Here is a 15053-nt window from a genome sequence, read left to right on the forward strand (position 1 = left end):
TGTTCTCTTAGTGTTCTGACTATATTACATTTCCGTGGACTTAAAGTGCATTTTAAAAAAAAAGGTAATATCCATGCTGAAATTGGGTTCCATTTCCTTCAGTGATAATAAAGGGAGCTTAAGTTTTTTGCCTGAAACCTGCAGTAAGTAGTTAAGAGAAACATCTTTCCTTGAAGACAGGAGCTCTGAGGGACTTTAAAATACATTTTCTCCTCCATCGTTAATGGCTTACATTTCGACCTTCCTGCAGGGTGTAGAAAACTTCTAAATCGGCCTGGGAGAGACATGTGAACAAAAAACTCATGGCATTTTGAACGCTCACAGCTGTCTTCTTTCTAATTACCTATTCGGCGTTTGGAGAAGCATCTCAGAGAACCTAGGACTTGCAGGAAACCTGGTACCAGGCCTCGTTACTTTCCGCAGACACCATGACTGCTAGACTGGATTTTCAACCTTCCTCAGGATGTAGCCTCATTTCAAGGAATGCAAATGTCAGGGCCAAAGTGCAATTTATTGTCCAATTTTTACACTTCAATGAATAATATAAAATGAGTTTCTATGAATACAACACAGTAGTAGTGCTGTTCAAATGTAATAACTTGAACAATTAGTGCTAAATTGATCCAAAAATTCAAAATACAAGGTCACATGGCAATTCACAAGCCTACTGATAGGTTTACCGGGAAGTATTCATTTAAATTTCCTACAGTCTTATGTCTGAGTGACTTAGAATTAGTTCTTTCTAAAGATAATGATTAATAATGGTGATAGTATTAGTGAAGATGTTGATAGTGATAATATCTCTGGAGCATTCACAATGACAAATTCTGTTCTAAGAGCTTTTTAGGAATCATCTCATTTAATCCAGAGCAAAAACCTGACAAATTCTAGACTAAGGGTCAACATTAGGAAAATAAAACATTCTTCTCTGATGTAGGTACATTCTACCAGGCTTTCTCTGATGTAGGTACATTTTACCAGGGCAAGGACTTTGCATCTTATCCTCTCATGGCATGGCATAGTACCTGGCATACAAGTCACTTGACAAGCATCCTATTTGTTGAAAAAAATGAGGCAAGGAGGCAAGTTTTCCAAATCCAGACATCTGAATAGTATATGAGAAACTAACTCAGTTTGATCAAATATTTTATGATTGTCCTTTTTCGTGGCCCCATGAAGGCGATCACCTGCTTTAAGATTAGCTGATGGGGACCAGCAGTTAGTGTAATGGCTATGTCGCTGAACTCCTATGTAGCCGACCGTGGTTCTAGTCCCGGACCTGGTGGCTTAAATCATGCTAGGCACGTGTGCATGCATGCCCAAGATCCCTAGAGGAGAATGGAGGAGAAGGGATTGAGGCGTGGCCATCCCCCCTGGGGGGTGATTTTTCGCTTTCTATCTCTCTGACTTTCTGGTGAGCGCGTGGCCCCATGAAGGCGATCACCTGCTTTAAGATTAGCTGATGGGGACCAGCAGTTAGTGTAATGGCTATGTCGCTGAACTCCTATGTAGCCGACCGTGGTTCTAGTCCCGGACCTGGTGGCTTAAATCATGCTAGGCACGTGTGCATGCATGCCCAAGATCCCTAGAGGAGAATGGAGGAGAAGGGATTGAGGCGTGGCCATCCCCCCTGGGGGGTGATTTTTCGCTTTCTATCTCTCTGACTTTCTGGCGAGCGCATGCGCCCTATAGCAAAACCTCTCCAAAAAAAAAAAAAAAAAATGAAGCTGAACACTTTCTCCCCAGTCACAAACTGCCAGAAGTTTACAGAATTAGACAATGAACTCAAACTTCACACTTATCATGAGAAGCATGTGGCCACAGAAGTGACTGCAGCATGGGTGGGTGTAGCATGGCAGGGTTATGTGGCTTGAATCAGTGGTGGGAATGCAAACAAGGTTTCCTCGTGAAGCAGGGAGTCCATGGTTGTGCCCACCTGCTATGGAGTGGGACTTTCCTGTCATTGACCAAGGGGAGCTTGAGAAAGCAATCTCGGATATATTCAGAGCCACACTGTAAATGCCCTTTGGAGCATTCTCAACTTGGTCATTATTAAAAAAAAAAAGGAAAGAAAATCAGTCCTAGACTGATAACATGTACCTTATCACCTGGGGCTGGAGAGAGCTAGCAGAATCTGCAAACTTTCCAATCTGGCTAAAGACGATGATGTCCTCCACGACATTGTAAATAAGATCTTAAACAAGGAAGGTAAGACACCGAGGGGTGAATAATCCCAAACTCAACATCTTTTTATCCCACATGTCCTGCAACACAACACTGGTGACTTGCTCAGTACTAAGAAAAATAAGGAAGAGGCCACATGATAGGCTAACCTTTGGCAAAGAGAAGGATGGAGGCCAAGGAAAACCAGCCAAACAGGTTGCCAAGGGATACAGAATATCCTTTCTGAGGGCTTCTACTACTGAGTCCAGTGAAAAACAAGATTTTTTAAAAAGAGTAACAAATAAGATCAGATCTCTAAAACGATTTGGGTGTTAACTTCATCATTAAAAATAATGACTACTTTATTTTCTAATTTTTTTATAATAAGGGCCTTACTGTTGTAATCAAAAAAGTGATAAAAGTTAGGCACCTCCCCTCAGCTCCCACCCAACAATGCTGTCTGTAGAAATAATATACAAATGTACGAAGATGACTGGGTGAGAGCATGTACTGCAGCACTACGTGATAAAGTGAACATAAAATAGAGCCCTTTAAATGTGTCAACAGTGAGGAGAAAAGAAAGGGAGAAAGGAAGGGGACTCAGATGGCATAATGGTTATGTCATTGAACTCCCAGTCAACCATGGTTTGAGTCCTGGACCAGCAACAAAAAACTCATGCTGGGCATGTACGCTTGATTTCTCACTTTCTGTCTCTCCAGCGAGTCCAAGCCCCTATAACAAAAACTCTGTTAAAAAAAAAATTAAATGTTAAAGTAGCAGATAACTGTTGTTTGTATTCATTCTGTAGGGATCTCAATTAAGCATTGGGATTATGCAAACATTTTACATTATTTTAATTTTTTTCTGTATTTTTCATTCTCTTTTCAGCCTGGCTCCAGGTGAGAGTTCAGAACTTCCCAAACATTGTGGCGAACTTGAGACGGCCAAGGGAAAGGAGTTCTTTCCCTGCTATTTGAGGAAGCGCCGTGAGAACTCAGAGCAGACTGGGTTAGAGAGGGGTCTGACGCAGAGGCGGCCAGACAGACAGCATGACTGTTGGGAGGCCTCCAGCACAGATGAAGAGGGTGGCGTTCTAGAATAGTTTGGCAAGTTACGTGGCTGTCTCAGGACTGAGGATGTAGCTCCCCACACCAAAAGGCAGGAGGGCAGGGGAACCTAACCACAATCGAACACTCTGCTGTTTTATTAATCCTCACGACTACCCTGTGAGACAGGTGCTTTCCTGCTTTATGAATGTGAGAACTTGTTCAAGGTCACACAGCCCTATGTGTGACCTTCTTCTGACATCTGATGCCCAACCTTTTTCCTCTCTACACTCCTTTTTTTTTTTTTTTTTTTTTGAGAGGATTTGGCTATAGGGCACATGTGCTCTCCAGAAAGACAGAGAGAGACAGAGAAATAGAAAGTGAGAAATCACTCCCCAGAAAGTATGGCCACACCACAGTCCCTTCTCCTCCATTCTCCTCTTGGGATCTTGGGCGTGCATGTACACGCACCCAGTGTGAGTTTAAGACATCGGGTCCAGGACTTGAACCGCGGTAGACTACATGGGAGATCAGCGACACAGTCATTACACTAACTGCTGGTCCCAGATCCCACTTCTTTTTACAAAAAGAATGGTCAATATTTTTGCCACAGGAGTCAGGGGATGCAAATGGCCTAAGCGGAATATGAGCTTTGGCCTACTCTTCCTGAAGCAGAATCTGAAGCCACTGCATTGAACTGGGCTTCTTTCACTCAAGAGAAATTGGACAGCAGAACACTCAGCACAAGCTATGTCCTCAGTTTTCTTGAGACACAAAATGCAGCCAGATTAAATACTGATAACCTGTGGTGAACATTTCCACTGTAAGAGCTCTTTCCTTGGACCTTGTTTTCAAATATGTCACACTCAAACTTTTCCCACACGGAACTGTTAGGCCAGAGTGCCATGTTTTCTCCCTGCATTCTGACCACAGGTTTCTGTGCACTGGAAGTTGGAGTTTAACATGTTTCTATTTTTCCCACCATGAATTTGGGAGTCACCCTTGACCTCCTGACAGCTCGGGACTCATCACTAAGGGACAGGTCTGAGCCTGTAAGTCAAACACAAGTCATGAGTGCCAGGTGTAGCTTTGTGTCCTAAATATCACTTCTATCCTTTGAGAACCTCTCCAAGTGCAGCCAAACCAGGCTGGAACGTTTACAAACTACCTTGGAAGTCTATACCTGCATCCTTCCTATAATTTACTGCCCCACGTAGAATGATCAGCTTATTCAACAGAGGAGCATCTACCACCACCGTGCTAGCTGCATTTTGATCCAGAGATCTCACATTCTGTAAACGTGATGCCCTCTGCGCCCTGCATATTCCTCTATGTTTATTAAGTTCATAACAAGAGTGGTTGAATGTCAAGAACAATCATCCTTCAGTCAGATGGCCTCTCAAATGCAAATCTAATCATACTAACACCAATTGCTCTCCTCCTTAAAATATTCAAAAAGTTCCTATTGTTTTTAGAATACAAAGAAAGCTATAGGGACCAGCAGATGGTAATGGCTATGTTGCTGGACTCCCATGTAGTCAACCAGGGTTCGAGTCCCAGACTCGGTGTCTTAAACACGTGCTGGGCACGTGTGTGTGCATGCCCAAGATCTCGAGAGGAGAATGGAGGAGAAGGGATCATGGCACGGCCATCTCCCTGGAGGGTGATTTCTTGCTTTCTGTCTCTCTGTGTCTCCCTGTATCTCTGGCAAGCTCACATACCCTAGCAAAAACCTCTTCAAAAAAAAAAAAGAAAGAAAGAAAGAAAAAATGAAGGAGGCTCTGAAGCAATGCATGCTGTAACTCAGAATTTCTCAGTCCTGGCTGTACATGAGGATCACACGGGGGTTGTTGTGTATGTGTTTTGTGGTGGTTGTTGTTTGCTTATGCAAGAGGGTGCATGTGTTTGCTAGAGAGAGAAAGTATCCCCCAGCAGGATCTGACCATAGCACAAACCTTTATCCGCCATTTCTTTACAAAGCCTGGCAGGATCTGGGCACACCCTGCATGCTGCCATTGGTGCTAGGGTTGGAACCCTGTTAGGTTATGTGGGATCCAGTTTCAACTGCACAGTGCTTAACCATTGTGCTACAGAGTCAGTCCCATATTTCCCTACTTATTCATATTTTTTAAATTTATCAGAGAATATGTGTGCTTACCAAAGAGAGACAAAAGGAGAGGGAGAAGTGAGGTGTGATCACACTCCAATCTCTTCTCCGTTTTTCTATCCTTTCAGGATTTTGAGCACACACACACATGTACCCAGCATGTTTTTCAAGCTGCAAGGTCCAGAATTTGAACCATGCACTCAGTCACATGGAATCTGGCTCTCTTAACCACAGGGCTTGCCTGTTTTTTATTTTTTTCTCTTTTTTTTTTTAATAAAAATAAGAATGCCTTGGACCCATTCCATGGACATTAAATCAGATTCTCTAGGATGTGAAGAAGAGTTGTGTCTTACAAACTTCCCATGGGATCCTGTTGCGCTCTTGCCTAAATCTTCATAAATCAGCCTCTCTGGCTTTCTTTGTCAATTCTTGGATACCCTGTGCTTCTTTTCATCAAAGACTTTGTCCCAAACTAGAATAAGCCTTCCCCTTCCCCACCGTACTCCTATAGACCTACCTGTACTTCCATGTCTCAGTACCAATATTCCTTCCTCCAGGAAGCCCTAAACTTTCCCCAACCTCCTAGAATAGGTCAGAGATGGTGATAAAGATGGTGAATATTGTTAACTTGCTTCAACTGTCACAATTTGCAACTATGATTTTTTTTTTTTTTTAGGAGAGAGATTTTTCTATAGGGCACATGCACTCACCAGAGAGCCAAGAGACAGAATGCAAGAAATCACCCCCCCCCCAGGGGGGGATGGCCATGCCTTAATCCCCTTTCCTCTATTCTCCTCTTGGGATCTTGGGTTTGCTCACACATGCGCCTAGAATGAGGCTTAAGCCACCAGGTCCAGGACTCGAACTATGGCCGACTACGTGGGAGTCTACCATTACACCATCTGGTGGTCCCACAACTATTCATTTTTGATTCTAGAATAATTCAATTACCATTCATATTTCTCAGGAGAAAATTAGCTCAATGAAGGCAAGGCACGTCTGCTTGCTCATCATAGGAGAGCACCTAACACAGCAGACATTCAGTACTTATTGACTGACTGAATAAAGGAGACCCAGTCATTCATGATCCAGTCACAGAGTCTAAAAAATCTGGGAAAGGGTTAAAATGGCCAAGTCCTTCATACCAGAGAATGAGAATGAACTGTCCCCTTGGCAACATACTACCTTTGTTAGTTCTGCATGAGTAGTTAGAGAAGTAGAGTGAGGTACAGAACAGAGAATACCCACATTACTGTTTCTAGAGTGCTGACCAGAAAGAAGCAGTAAAATCATAGCCAATAAGCAGAGTCTGACATATCTGAAGACCAGTTCTAGGGGTTTGTTGACATGAAGAACAACATCGTCTCAGAGCAGTTGGGAACTGAGCATCTGAGTCTAATTATAATGAAAACAGTTTCAGTCAGGCTAGACCTTTTCATCAAATGGAACTTTTACATGAAATGGAACTTTTACTTGAAAATGGGCAATTACAAATAGATCCAGATGGTTGTGTTCTAGTCTTACGCCTGTTTCCAAAACTACCATGACGACTCTTTCTCACTTCCCCATCCGTGTAAATTCCTCAGATGATAAACACCTTTTCCCATGTCTCATTCTTACCAGTCATGTAGCAGAAGCTGCTTTATTAAGCCTTTAGGAGTGTTTTAGCTCACCTCACTCTTAATAGCAGGGTAAGGACCATGCAGTCATCATTAAATAATAGCTAGTGTTTGTTTAGTGCTTATGTGCTAACTAACTACTGTGATAAATGCTGGGTATATATTATCTTCAATCCACACAGCCTGGCCAGGTAAGTATTAGCATTCCCACTTAAAAGATAAAAGAGACCAAAGCAGGACCAGTAGTTAGCATAATGGCTATGTCTCTGGATTCCCACGTAGTCGACTCTGGTTCACACCCCGGACCCGGTGGCTTAAAACTCACGCCGGGCACATGTGTATGCGTGCCCAAGATCCCGAGAGGAGAATGGAGGAGAAGGGATTGCGGCATGGCCATCCCCCCTGGGGGGGGGGTGATTTCTAGCTTTCTGTCTCTATGTCTCTAAAAAGACCAAAGCTCTGAGTAACTAAGTACATTGTCCATAAGTTGTAGCTGTTAGGTAGGGAAGGAAGGGAAGGAAGAATTGGAAACAAAGTTTTTGTCAGAGTATAAGATCTGAATTCTCCCAGTATATCCCAGGCATGTACTGAATTCTCCCAGTATATGCCTGGACACATATACTGTGTCCATGAAAACAGAACACCCATGCCAGAGATAATAACTGTATCCAGGCACCCTACTGGTAGAGAATTCAATCACTTTGCTATCCTATTTCCTTTTCCATCTCTAGGCCTTCTGAAAAAATGGTCTTTAGCTTACCCTTACGCTCCCCTCCCCTTCTTTTCCCATCCCTTCCCTTCCCCTCCCTTCTCTTTCATAATTGCCAGAGATGGTGTCCAATCACTAGAGAGAAAGAGAGAGAGAGAGAGAATGATAAAATGCTCTCCCTACCCTCCAACCCCTGGTGGAACATGGTCATGCCACAATCTCTTCTCCTCTGCTTCTCTATCTTGTCCAGATTTGACATATATGGATATGCCTGGGATGTTTGTCAAGTGACCAAGGCCTGATTTGGACAGTGATCAGCAACTTTATAATAGGGTCCTGCTCTCTTAAACACTAGGCTACTGAGCCAGCCCAGATGCTTTCTTAAAAATCCAAATCTCACCTTCTTGGTAGGCTTTTCTTTTTTTTTGTGATTTACGGTAGAGAAGGCATTAGCTTGGGTGGGGAAATTTTATTTTTAGAATTTGAGATAACGTACAAATTTCCTTTAAGAGATTTCAAGGCCAAAGGAACAGCATGAGCAAATGAAAAAAGGCTTCCCACCAAAAATACTATGACACATTTAGGGTCATTAGGATTAGGGATACTGGGAGTCAAAAGAAGGATATTGGAGGGTCGGTTGACTGGCAGTAGCAAAAGCTATCCATGTAAAATATACTTTATGCAGAAGTACATTAGATGGATTGGTTTATTCTCCAAATTGGAAAAGATAACTGCCCTCACTATGCCCCGGAAATGATCAGTTCCCACCTTCAAGCTTGCATATTGCAATGGGAAATGATTTTGTTCTATGCATTGAGGGCCCTGAGTTGCGGTAATTCTCAGAGTAAATGTAAACAATGTGTACGCATCATGCTGAAGAGATACAAAAGAGCAGTCCCTGCGTGATGATCTTAGTTTAGCGGCAGACACGCTTGTGTCTATGCTAAATGACTCACAAGTTGATTATTATAAATAATGAAAAAATGAAGTTCTAAAAATAGTTTACTTAAAAGTGACTCATGGCAGAGAAACATTGACCCCATTAATTAAAATATTTTTTTTTCCTGCGTGTATATTTTGAATGACTTTCAAGGAAACCACCTCTTGCAGAATACAATTCCAACTATGACTTAAGTAGATAAGTCCAATATTCTGTTGGCTCTACACCAGGAGGTGGGTGGGGAGGACTTTGGGAACCCTTCCAATATTTTTGTGAAAAGTCTTTTAATGAATACAAAGAATCATGAAGTGCTAATACACTGGGACAGCACTAATGTCTCAGAACAGAAGTTTATTTCTAACCTGCAGTTTTATACATCCATACACAATTTTCAAATTTCCTTTTTTTAGCACATAATTATTTTCCTAATTAACTAATTAGACATTTTAGCAGGCTTAAAGACTACAAAGGTTAAATACATAACTGTTTAATGGTTACCGCGGCTGAAAAAAAAATTGTGTTAATAAAGGCTGAGTTCTCAAACACGTTTTTCATTTTTCCCTAAGAATATAATTCCACATTAAGCAGTGCTTTATTATGGATGCTAAGGGTAGGTGGAGTGGGAACAGATCCCAGCTCTCTACTTTGAATCTGAATCTAAAATTTTATAGATGGAATTGTAATATTTCCATATAACTATATTCCTGTTAACAAGAGCCTGTTTATTAACCACACAGAACAAGGCATGGCGCTTTAACTAATTCTGGATGGGTTCCCCCACCTCAGTCATCACCGGGTCTTGAGGTAGAAAGTTGTTCTAGTCCATTCTCTGCTAGTAACAGCAAAACAACAAAATTTGAAACTGGGTGATTTATCAGAATAAAGGTTTATTCAACCCATGATATAGAGGTTCAAAGTCCCACGGCCATGTCTAGTGAGGGTCTTTTCGTGGGTGGGTCTCATAGTAAGAAAAAGCAGAGCAGGGCATACGTGTCCGTGTCCACGTGTCTCCATCATGCTCTCTCTCTCTCTTTTTTTTTTTTTGGAGAGGTTTTCGCTATAGGGCGCGTGCGCTCACCAGACAGACAGAGAGAGATATAGAGACAGAAAGTGAGAAATCACCCCCCAGGGGAGATGGCCAAGGGTGATGGTCACGCCACAATCCCTTCTCCTCCATTCTCCTCTCGGGATCTTGGGCATGCACACACACGCGCCCAGCGTGAGTTTTAAGCCACCGGATCCGGGACGCGAATGGCGGTCAACTATGTGGGAGTCCAGCGACATAGCCATTACACTAACTGCTGGCTCCCCATCATGCTCTCTCTTCATAAACCCACCAGGCTTCCAGCATGAGTACCCCATCCTGATGATCTTAATCCTAATCCCTTCTTATAGGCCCCATCTTTTTTTCTTTCACTTTTTATTTCAATTTCTTTTATACTTTCAATCATATGTTACTTAACTTGCAAAGTGACTATTCCAACATGTGTACATTTCTCACCAGTCCAGTTAACAATACTATAAAGTTATCTTCAATAGATAATAACCCATTTCTTTGTCTCTTAAATGACTTGCCTCTCTATTTTTCTCCTTAATGTCCTTCCTCAGACGCTACTTCTTCACTCACTGTTCCCACACTGTATCTGCCATTCACAACCATTTACTATGTTTCTACATCCTTTAGCCATTCAGTTTCGGCTGTAATGTGCAGACACTCTTATCTCAGTATATTAAGTAGAGACATACAATGTCTCTCCTTCATAGCCTGGCTTGCTTCACTTTGCAGTAAATCTTCCATATTCATTCACTTTTTTTGTCAAAAGCCAAGGTCTTGTAAAAACAAAGCAAAACAAAACAATAGACCCCAACTTTTAACACCTTAGATTTGTTTTCATCCTTTTAATCCCATTACAGACAAATCTCAACACATAGATTCTTTTAAAAGTTTCTTTATCTCTTTCATGAGTAACAAAGAATGAAGTTCTGAAAATAGTTTACTTGTAAGTGACTCCTGACAGAGAAATATTGACCCTATTAATTCAAATCATTTTTCCTGCGTGTATATTTTGAATGACTTTCAAAGAAAATAGCCTCTTGCAGAATTCAATGCACCTGGCATCCTCAGGGAGGTCTCTGGGTGTGCACTTAAAACCTTCCCACATGGGCCAGCCTCACCGAGTGTCATATCACACCACTGTCACACATTCTGAACACACAAATTTTGTCAGACACCTTTAAACTATAGCAGAAAGGCCGCTGGCATGGTTTCATAGATAAACGGCCCACTACCTTGTTCTGCAGAAATGTAGGGTTCACCTGCATTGCCATTCGTTCATTCATCCATCTATCCATCCAACTAAATATTCTCTCCACAAGTATTTATCGAGCCTGTACTACATGTCAGGAAGAGATGTAGGTACACTATATGTACTATTCATTTACTCAACATTCAACGAAATACTTCTTGACCTCCTACTACGTGTCAGTGCTATTTTAGAAACTGGGAAACAGAAAAAACATAGCTTTTGACCTCATGAATCCCCACTGGGATATTTTGTTGTTGTTGTTGGGAAAGGAGGTAGTTTGCTATGGTCTGAATGTTTGTGGCCCCCCCAAAATGCTTATGTTGAGACCTAGTCACCAACATAATGGTATTAGGAATGAGGTCTCTGGGAGGTGACTAGGTAATGAGGGTGGAGTTCTCATGAATGAGACTAGATGCCCCAAGGTCCAGCCACAGTGGCACACAGATAGACCACTGCTTAGAGGGCTGGAAGTCACACAGGAGGCACGGATCTGGTTCCTGGATCAATCTGAACGTGTCAGGCACAGTTGTGCATGCCTTTAGTTCTAGGTAATTAGGATTGCAACACAGCAAGACCCCATCAAATCAACCTATTTACATCTCTCTTCCTTTCTCTCTCTCATACAAGAAAACAAAAAGGGAGGGGAACCCCCACAGAACTGCCTTGCCTCTTCCAACATGTGAGGACACAGTGGAAAAACATCTTCTATAAAAGAAAGTGGGCTATCACCAGATCCCAAATCTATATACAACTCCATTATTATAACAGAATGAACAAAGACAGGGATTAGTCATTCAGGGGTCTGGATTTTGTGGCATCTAAAGCTTTTACAATTTTAGAAGTTTTATTTACTAAAATGAAGACACAACTACAAAAACTGGTCTGTGCCAGTGTGAGATCCTGCAGCGGAAGCTTTATCAAAATGGAGGGAAACTTGCCCCTCGCCCCTGCACCCTGGGTGCTGATGATTTGCTTCCTTGTCTACACCCATGTCTTCTAACTGGTGGATTTTCAACCACTGGAAATTTACTTCTGTGTGGACTTAAAAGCACTGAAGTCTCCCACAGTCTTTTAATAAATGCAAATTCTCCTAAATGAGATCACAGCTTAAGGTGTGATTATCCCACAGGGGGCCTAATAGGTGCCAAATAAATATTGGATCAATTAATTAATTAAAGGGGTAAACTGGAGGCTTGTTAGTGAAGCAGAAGTGGAAAAGTGAAGACCGAGGGCATTTCAGGGACACGGACACGAAGAACAAACAAGGAGTACTGAGAAGGTAGGCACATAGGAAATAAAAATTGCCTTCCTCATAAATGCCCATGGGGTCTGCCTGCCCACAATGACAAAGTTGCATCAAGGTCCTCAGTAATTATCATGACAGCTGCTGCCGCAAATCCTAAAGGACAGGAAAGTGGCCCCAAAGCATGTGAATGAATCTCCACTGGGGACGATTTGCAGAAGAGGTAATAATCTTTTCACTGATTATCCACTCTTGATTACTATTTTACTTCAAAGAATTCCCTTTATGGCTAAATAGTATTTATCTGCAGTTTTCCGTTTCACCTTAAAATGCATTTAGTTCCTGTTTTTCAGTTAAAAATAGTACATGTATCTTAAGCACAGGGTAATCATAGAAAGATGATTGGTCAGCCAGGCAAGAGGGTTGGGGTGGCTGCTGGCAGCTAATTAATACACAGACAGAAGGCCAAAAAAGGATGAGAAGGATCATGATCTGAAGGAAAGCCTTGCTCAAGTGTGGGAAGAAAAGTTATCCCGAGAGACACGTGGTTAGCCTAGCTTACCTGGTCATACAAGTGTAGCTTGACTCTCTATGTGAGAAAGGGTTGCAGGACTCTCTGGGAAGGGTGTAATACTAAGCATCTTTTAACTAACCAGGATACTGTGTGTGTCCTGTGGAGAACTGTGCAAGCAATAATTTGTAACTCAGTGAAATAATTTCTTTCTTTTTGTCTTTTTTGTTTTTAAGATTAATTTTTTGCTATATAGGGTGCATGTGCTCACCGGAGAAACAGAGGGAGACAGAGAGAAAGTGGGAAATCACTCTCCAGGGAGGCTGGCCACACTGCAATCTCTTCTTCTTCATTTTCCTCTTGGGACCGTGGGCATGCATGTACACATACCTGGCATGAGTTTTGGAGGAGTTCGACCTGGCTAGGCCCCAGGAGGCCTGGGCGGGCCCCCGGGACTTTTTGAGCCCCCCCCCCACTTCAAGTCGGTTCAGTACGTTGGCAAGGCCACTACTGTCCCACCCCCCCGACCTAGGATTTTGCTCAAGAAACTGTGGCAGCCTTGCTGGGAAGCAACACCCCTCTGACTCCCCAATATACTACCATAAAAGAATTACATAGTTCTCTTATACATCCTGAGTATACGATAAAATTTTCCAGGAAGTCCCCTGACCGCTCCCCTTTGCTTTGACCACCTACTGTTAATTACAGTACTTTACTCCAGAGGGTCACAATGGAGGATGTGATAAAGTCACATCTAGGCAGCAATCTTCCTGACCTTTTGAATGTCCAGGGCACTCCTGCCCCACTATGGCTTATGTTCCAACAAGATACATAACAGTGGAGCCACAGACACAATAGAATGCCACAAACTCATCTTAAAAGTTCCTCATTAACTCCTTAGTCACTTTACCGCCAGTTGAAAAGGCTGTCCCCGCCCTTACCTAGCAAGCAGCAAGTTTTACCCCTTTAAGATATATTAGGGTTCCTAGAATTAAGTTTTAGATCCCTATACAATTATATAAATTCCATTCTTTATTAAGATCCATAAAAACTAATATCTATGCTTGAGATTTTCTTTTCTCAGCACCATTCCCAGTAATCACAAGATGACTGCTGCGCCACATCAGCAGATAATCATCTCTGCTTGATGGAGCCACTTTCCTGAAAATGCATTCCATGGAGACCCACCTACATCAAAGGAGCAACTGCAGAACTACACTAGACCCACCTTTAGTCCAATCCTAAATGGAACTTTTATACCTTATTGTTAAAACTTTATGAGCTAATAATTAAAACACATAGCCCCTCTTCTGTTTACTTGTATGTAACACATTTTCAATAAAAATGCACAATGATTCCTAGCAGTTGTCACTCCTCAGAAAGCGATCTTTGAGGGGTGTCCGGCAAAGGACGTGCATGAAAATGCACCAAGGCCTTTGTCTTCTGTTCACCTTCTCCGCCTCCGTCGAGATAACCCACCCACGCCGAGGTTGGTCCCCTGCAGAGTTCATAGCCACCTGATCTGGGACTCGAACCCTGGTTGGCCATATAGGAGTCCAGCAACAGAACCGCTACACCAATCTTTTTGCTTGCCAAAACATGTGTACACTCACCGGAGAAACAAAGACAGAGAGATAGAGTGTGCGAAAACACCTGCCACCCCCTACAGGGAATGGTTGTGTTGCGATCCCTTCTCCTCCGTTCTTCCCGATGTCAACATACTGGACACACATACACACATGCCCTGCTGGTCTGTGACTTGAACCACATGGTCGGCCATGTGGGATCCAACTACCTTAACCATCAAGCCAACAGGCTAGTTTTGTTTATTTTTGTTTTGTTTTTAATTTGCCGAAGGGTTATTGTGCTAGCCAGACAGACAGCGAGGGAGAGGGAGAAAGCATTTGCCATGGGGCATAGTCATGCCGCAAATCCTTATCCATTTCTTTCTCTTTTCAAGCTGCTGGGTATGTACACACACCTGGCGTGTCTTTTAAGCTACCAGATGTAGGACTCAGACCACAAGTGGGGCTATGTGGCATCCAGCCGCCTTGACCACCAGGACACAAACTGTTCCAAAGAAATAATTTAAAGATATATTGATATAATCAGTTCCCATCTGAGCCATGTATTCTGCCAATGGGATTTGGAATAAAGATTGCTGAACGTTTTGCCATTTATTCAGAAGAGGCTATGACTCTGGAGTTTTAAGGGAGCTAATTCAAATGACATTCCTTTTGTGAGGAAACAAAAAGCATAAAGAAAAACAAAAACTTCTATTATAGTCTGTTGCTTCCTGTTCCTCAAAGTGTGGAAGGAAGGTAATTTTCCGGGGAGCTCATGGGTAGAGATTCCAGCTGCCTCGGCTAGGACTCTGAAGGAAACAGGATCACTCATTTATTACTTAA

General features: G+C 42.5%; 1 protein-coding gene across 1 annotated transcript in view; it reads right to left on the bottom strand.

Moving 5' to 3' along the window:
• Positions 1-4168: 4168 nt before the first annotated feature.
• Positions 4169-15053, bottom strand: part of LOC102484555 (mono-ADP ribosylhydrolase 2) — a 1480331-nt gene continuing 1469446 nt past the window's right edge. The window contains exons 9-11 of the mRNA XM_006143678.3: positions 5835-5899; positions 4394-4539; positions 4169-4260 (exon numbers count right to left, since the gene is read on the bottom strand). Of these exons, the coding sequence (XP_006143740.1) occupies positions 4169-4260; positions 4394-4539; positions 5835-5899 (303 nt within the window). The remainder of the gene's footprint in view (positions 4261-4393; positions 4540-5834; positions 5900-15053) is intronic.

This window comes from Tupaia chinensis, unplaced genomic scaffold, assembly GCF_000334495.1.
Source record: "Tupaia chinensis unplaced genomic scaffold, TupChi_1.0 Scaffold000101_1, whole genome shotgun sequence".
Lineage (NCBI taxonomy): Eukaryota > Metazoa > Chordata > Mammalia > Scandentia > Tupaiidae > Tupaia > Tupaia belangeri.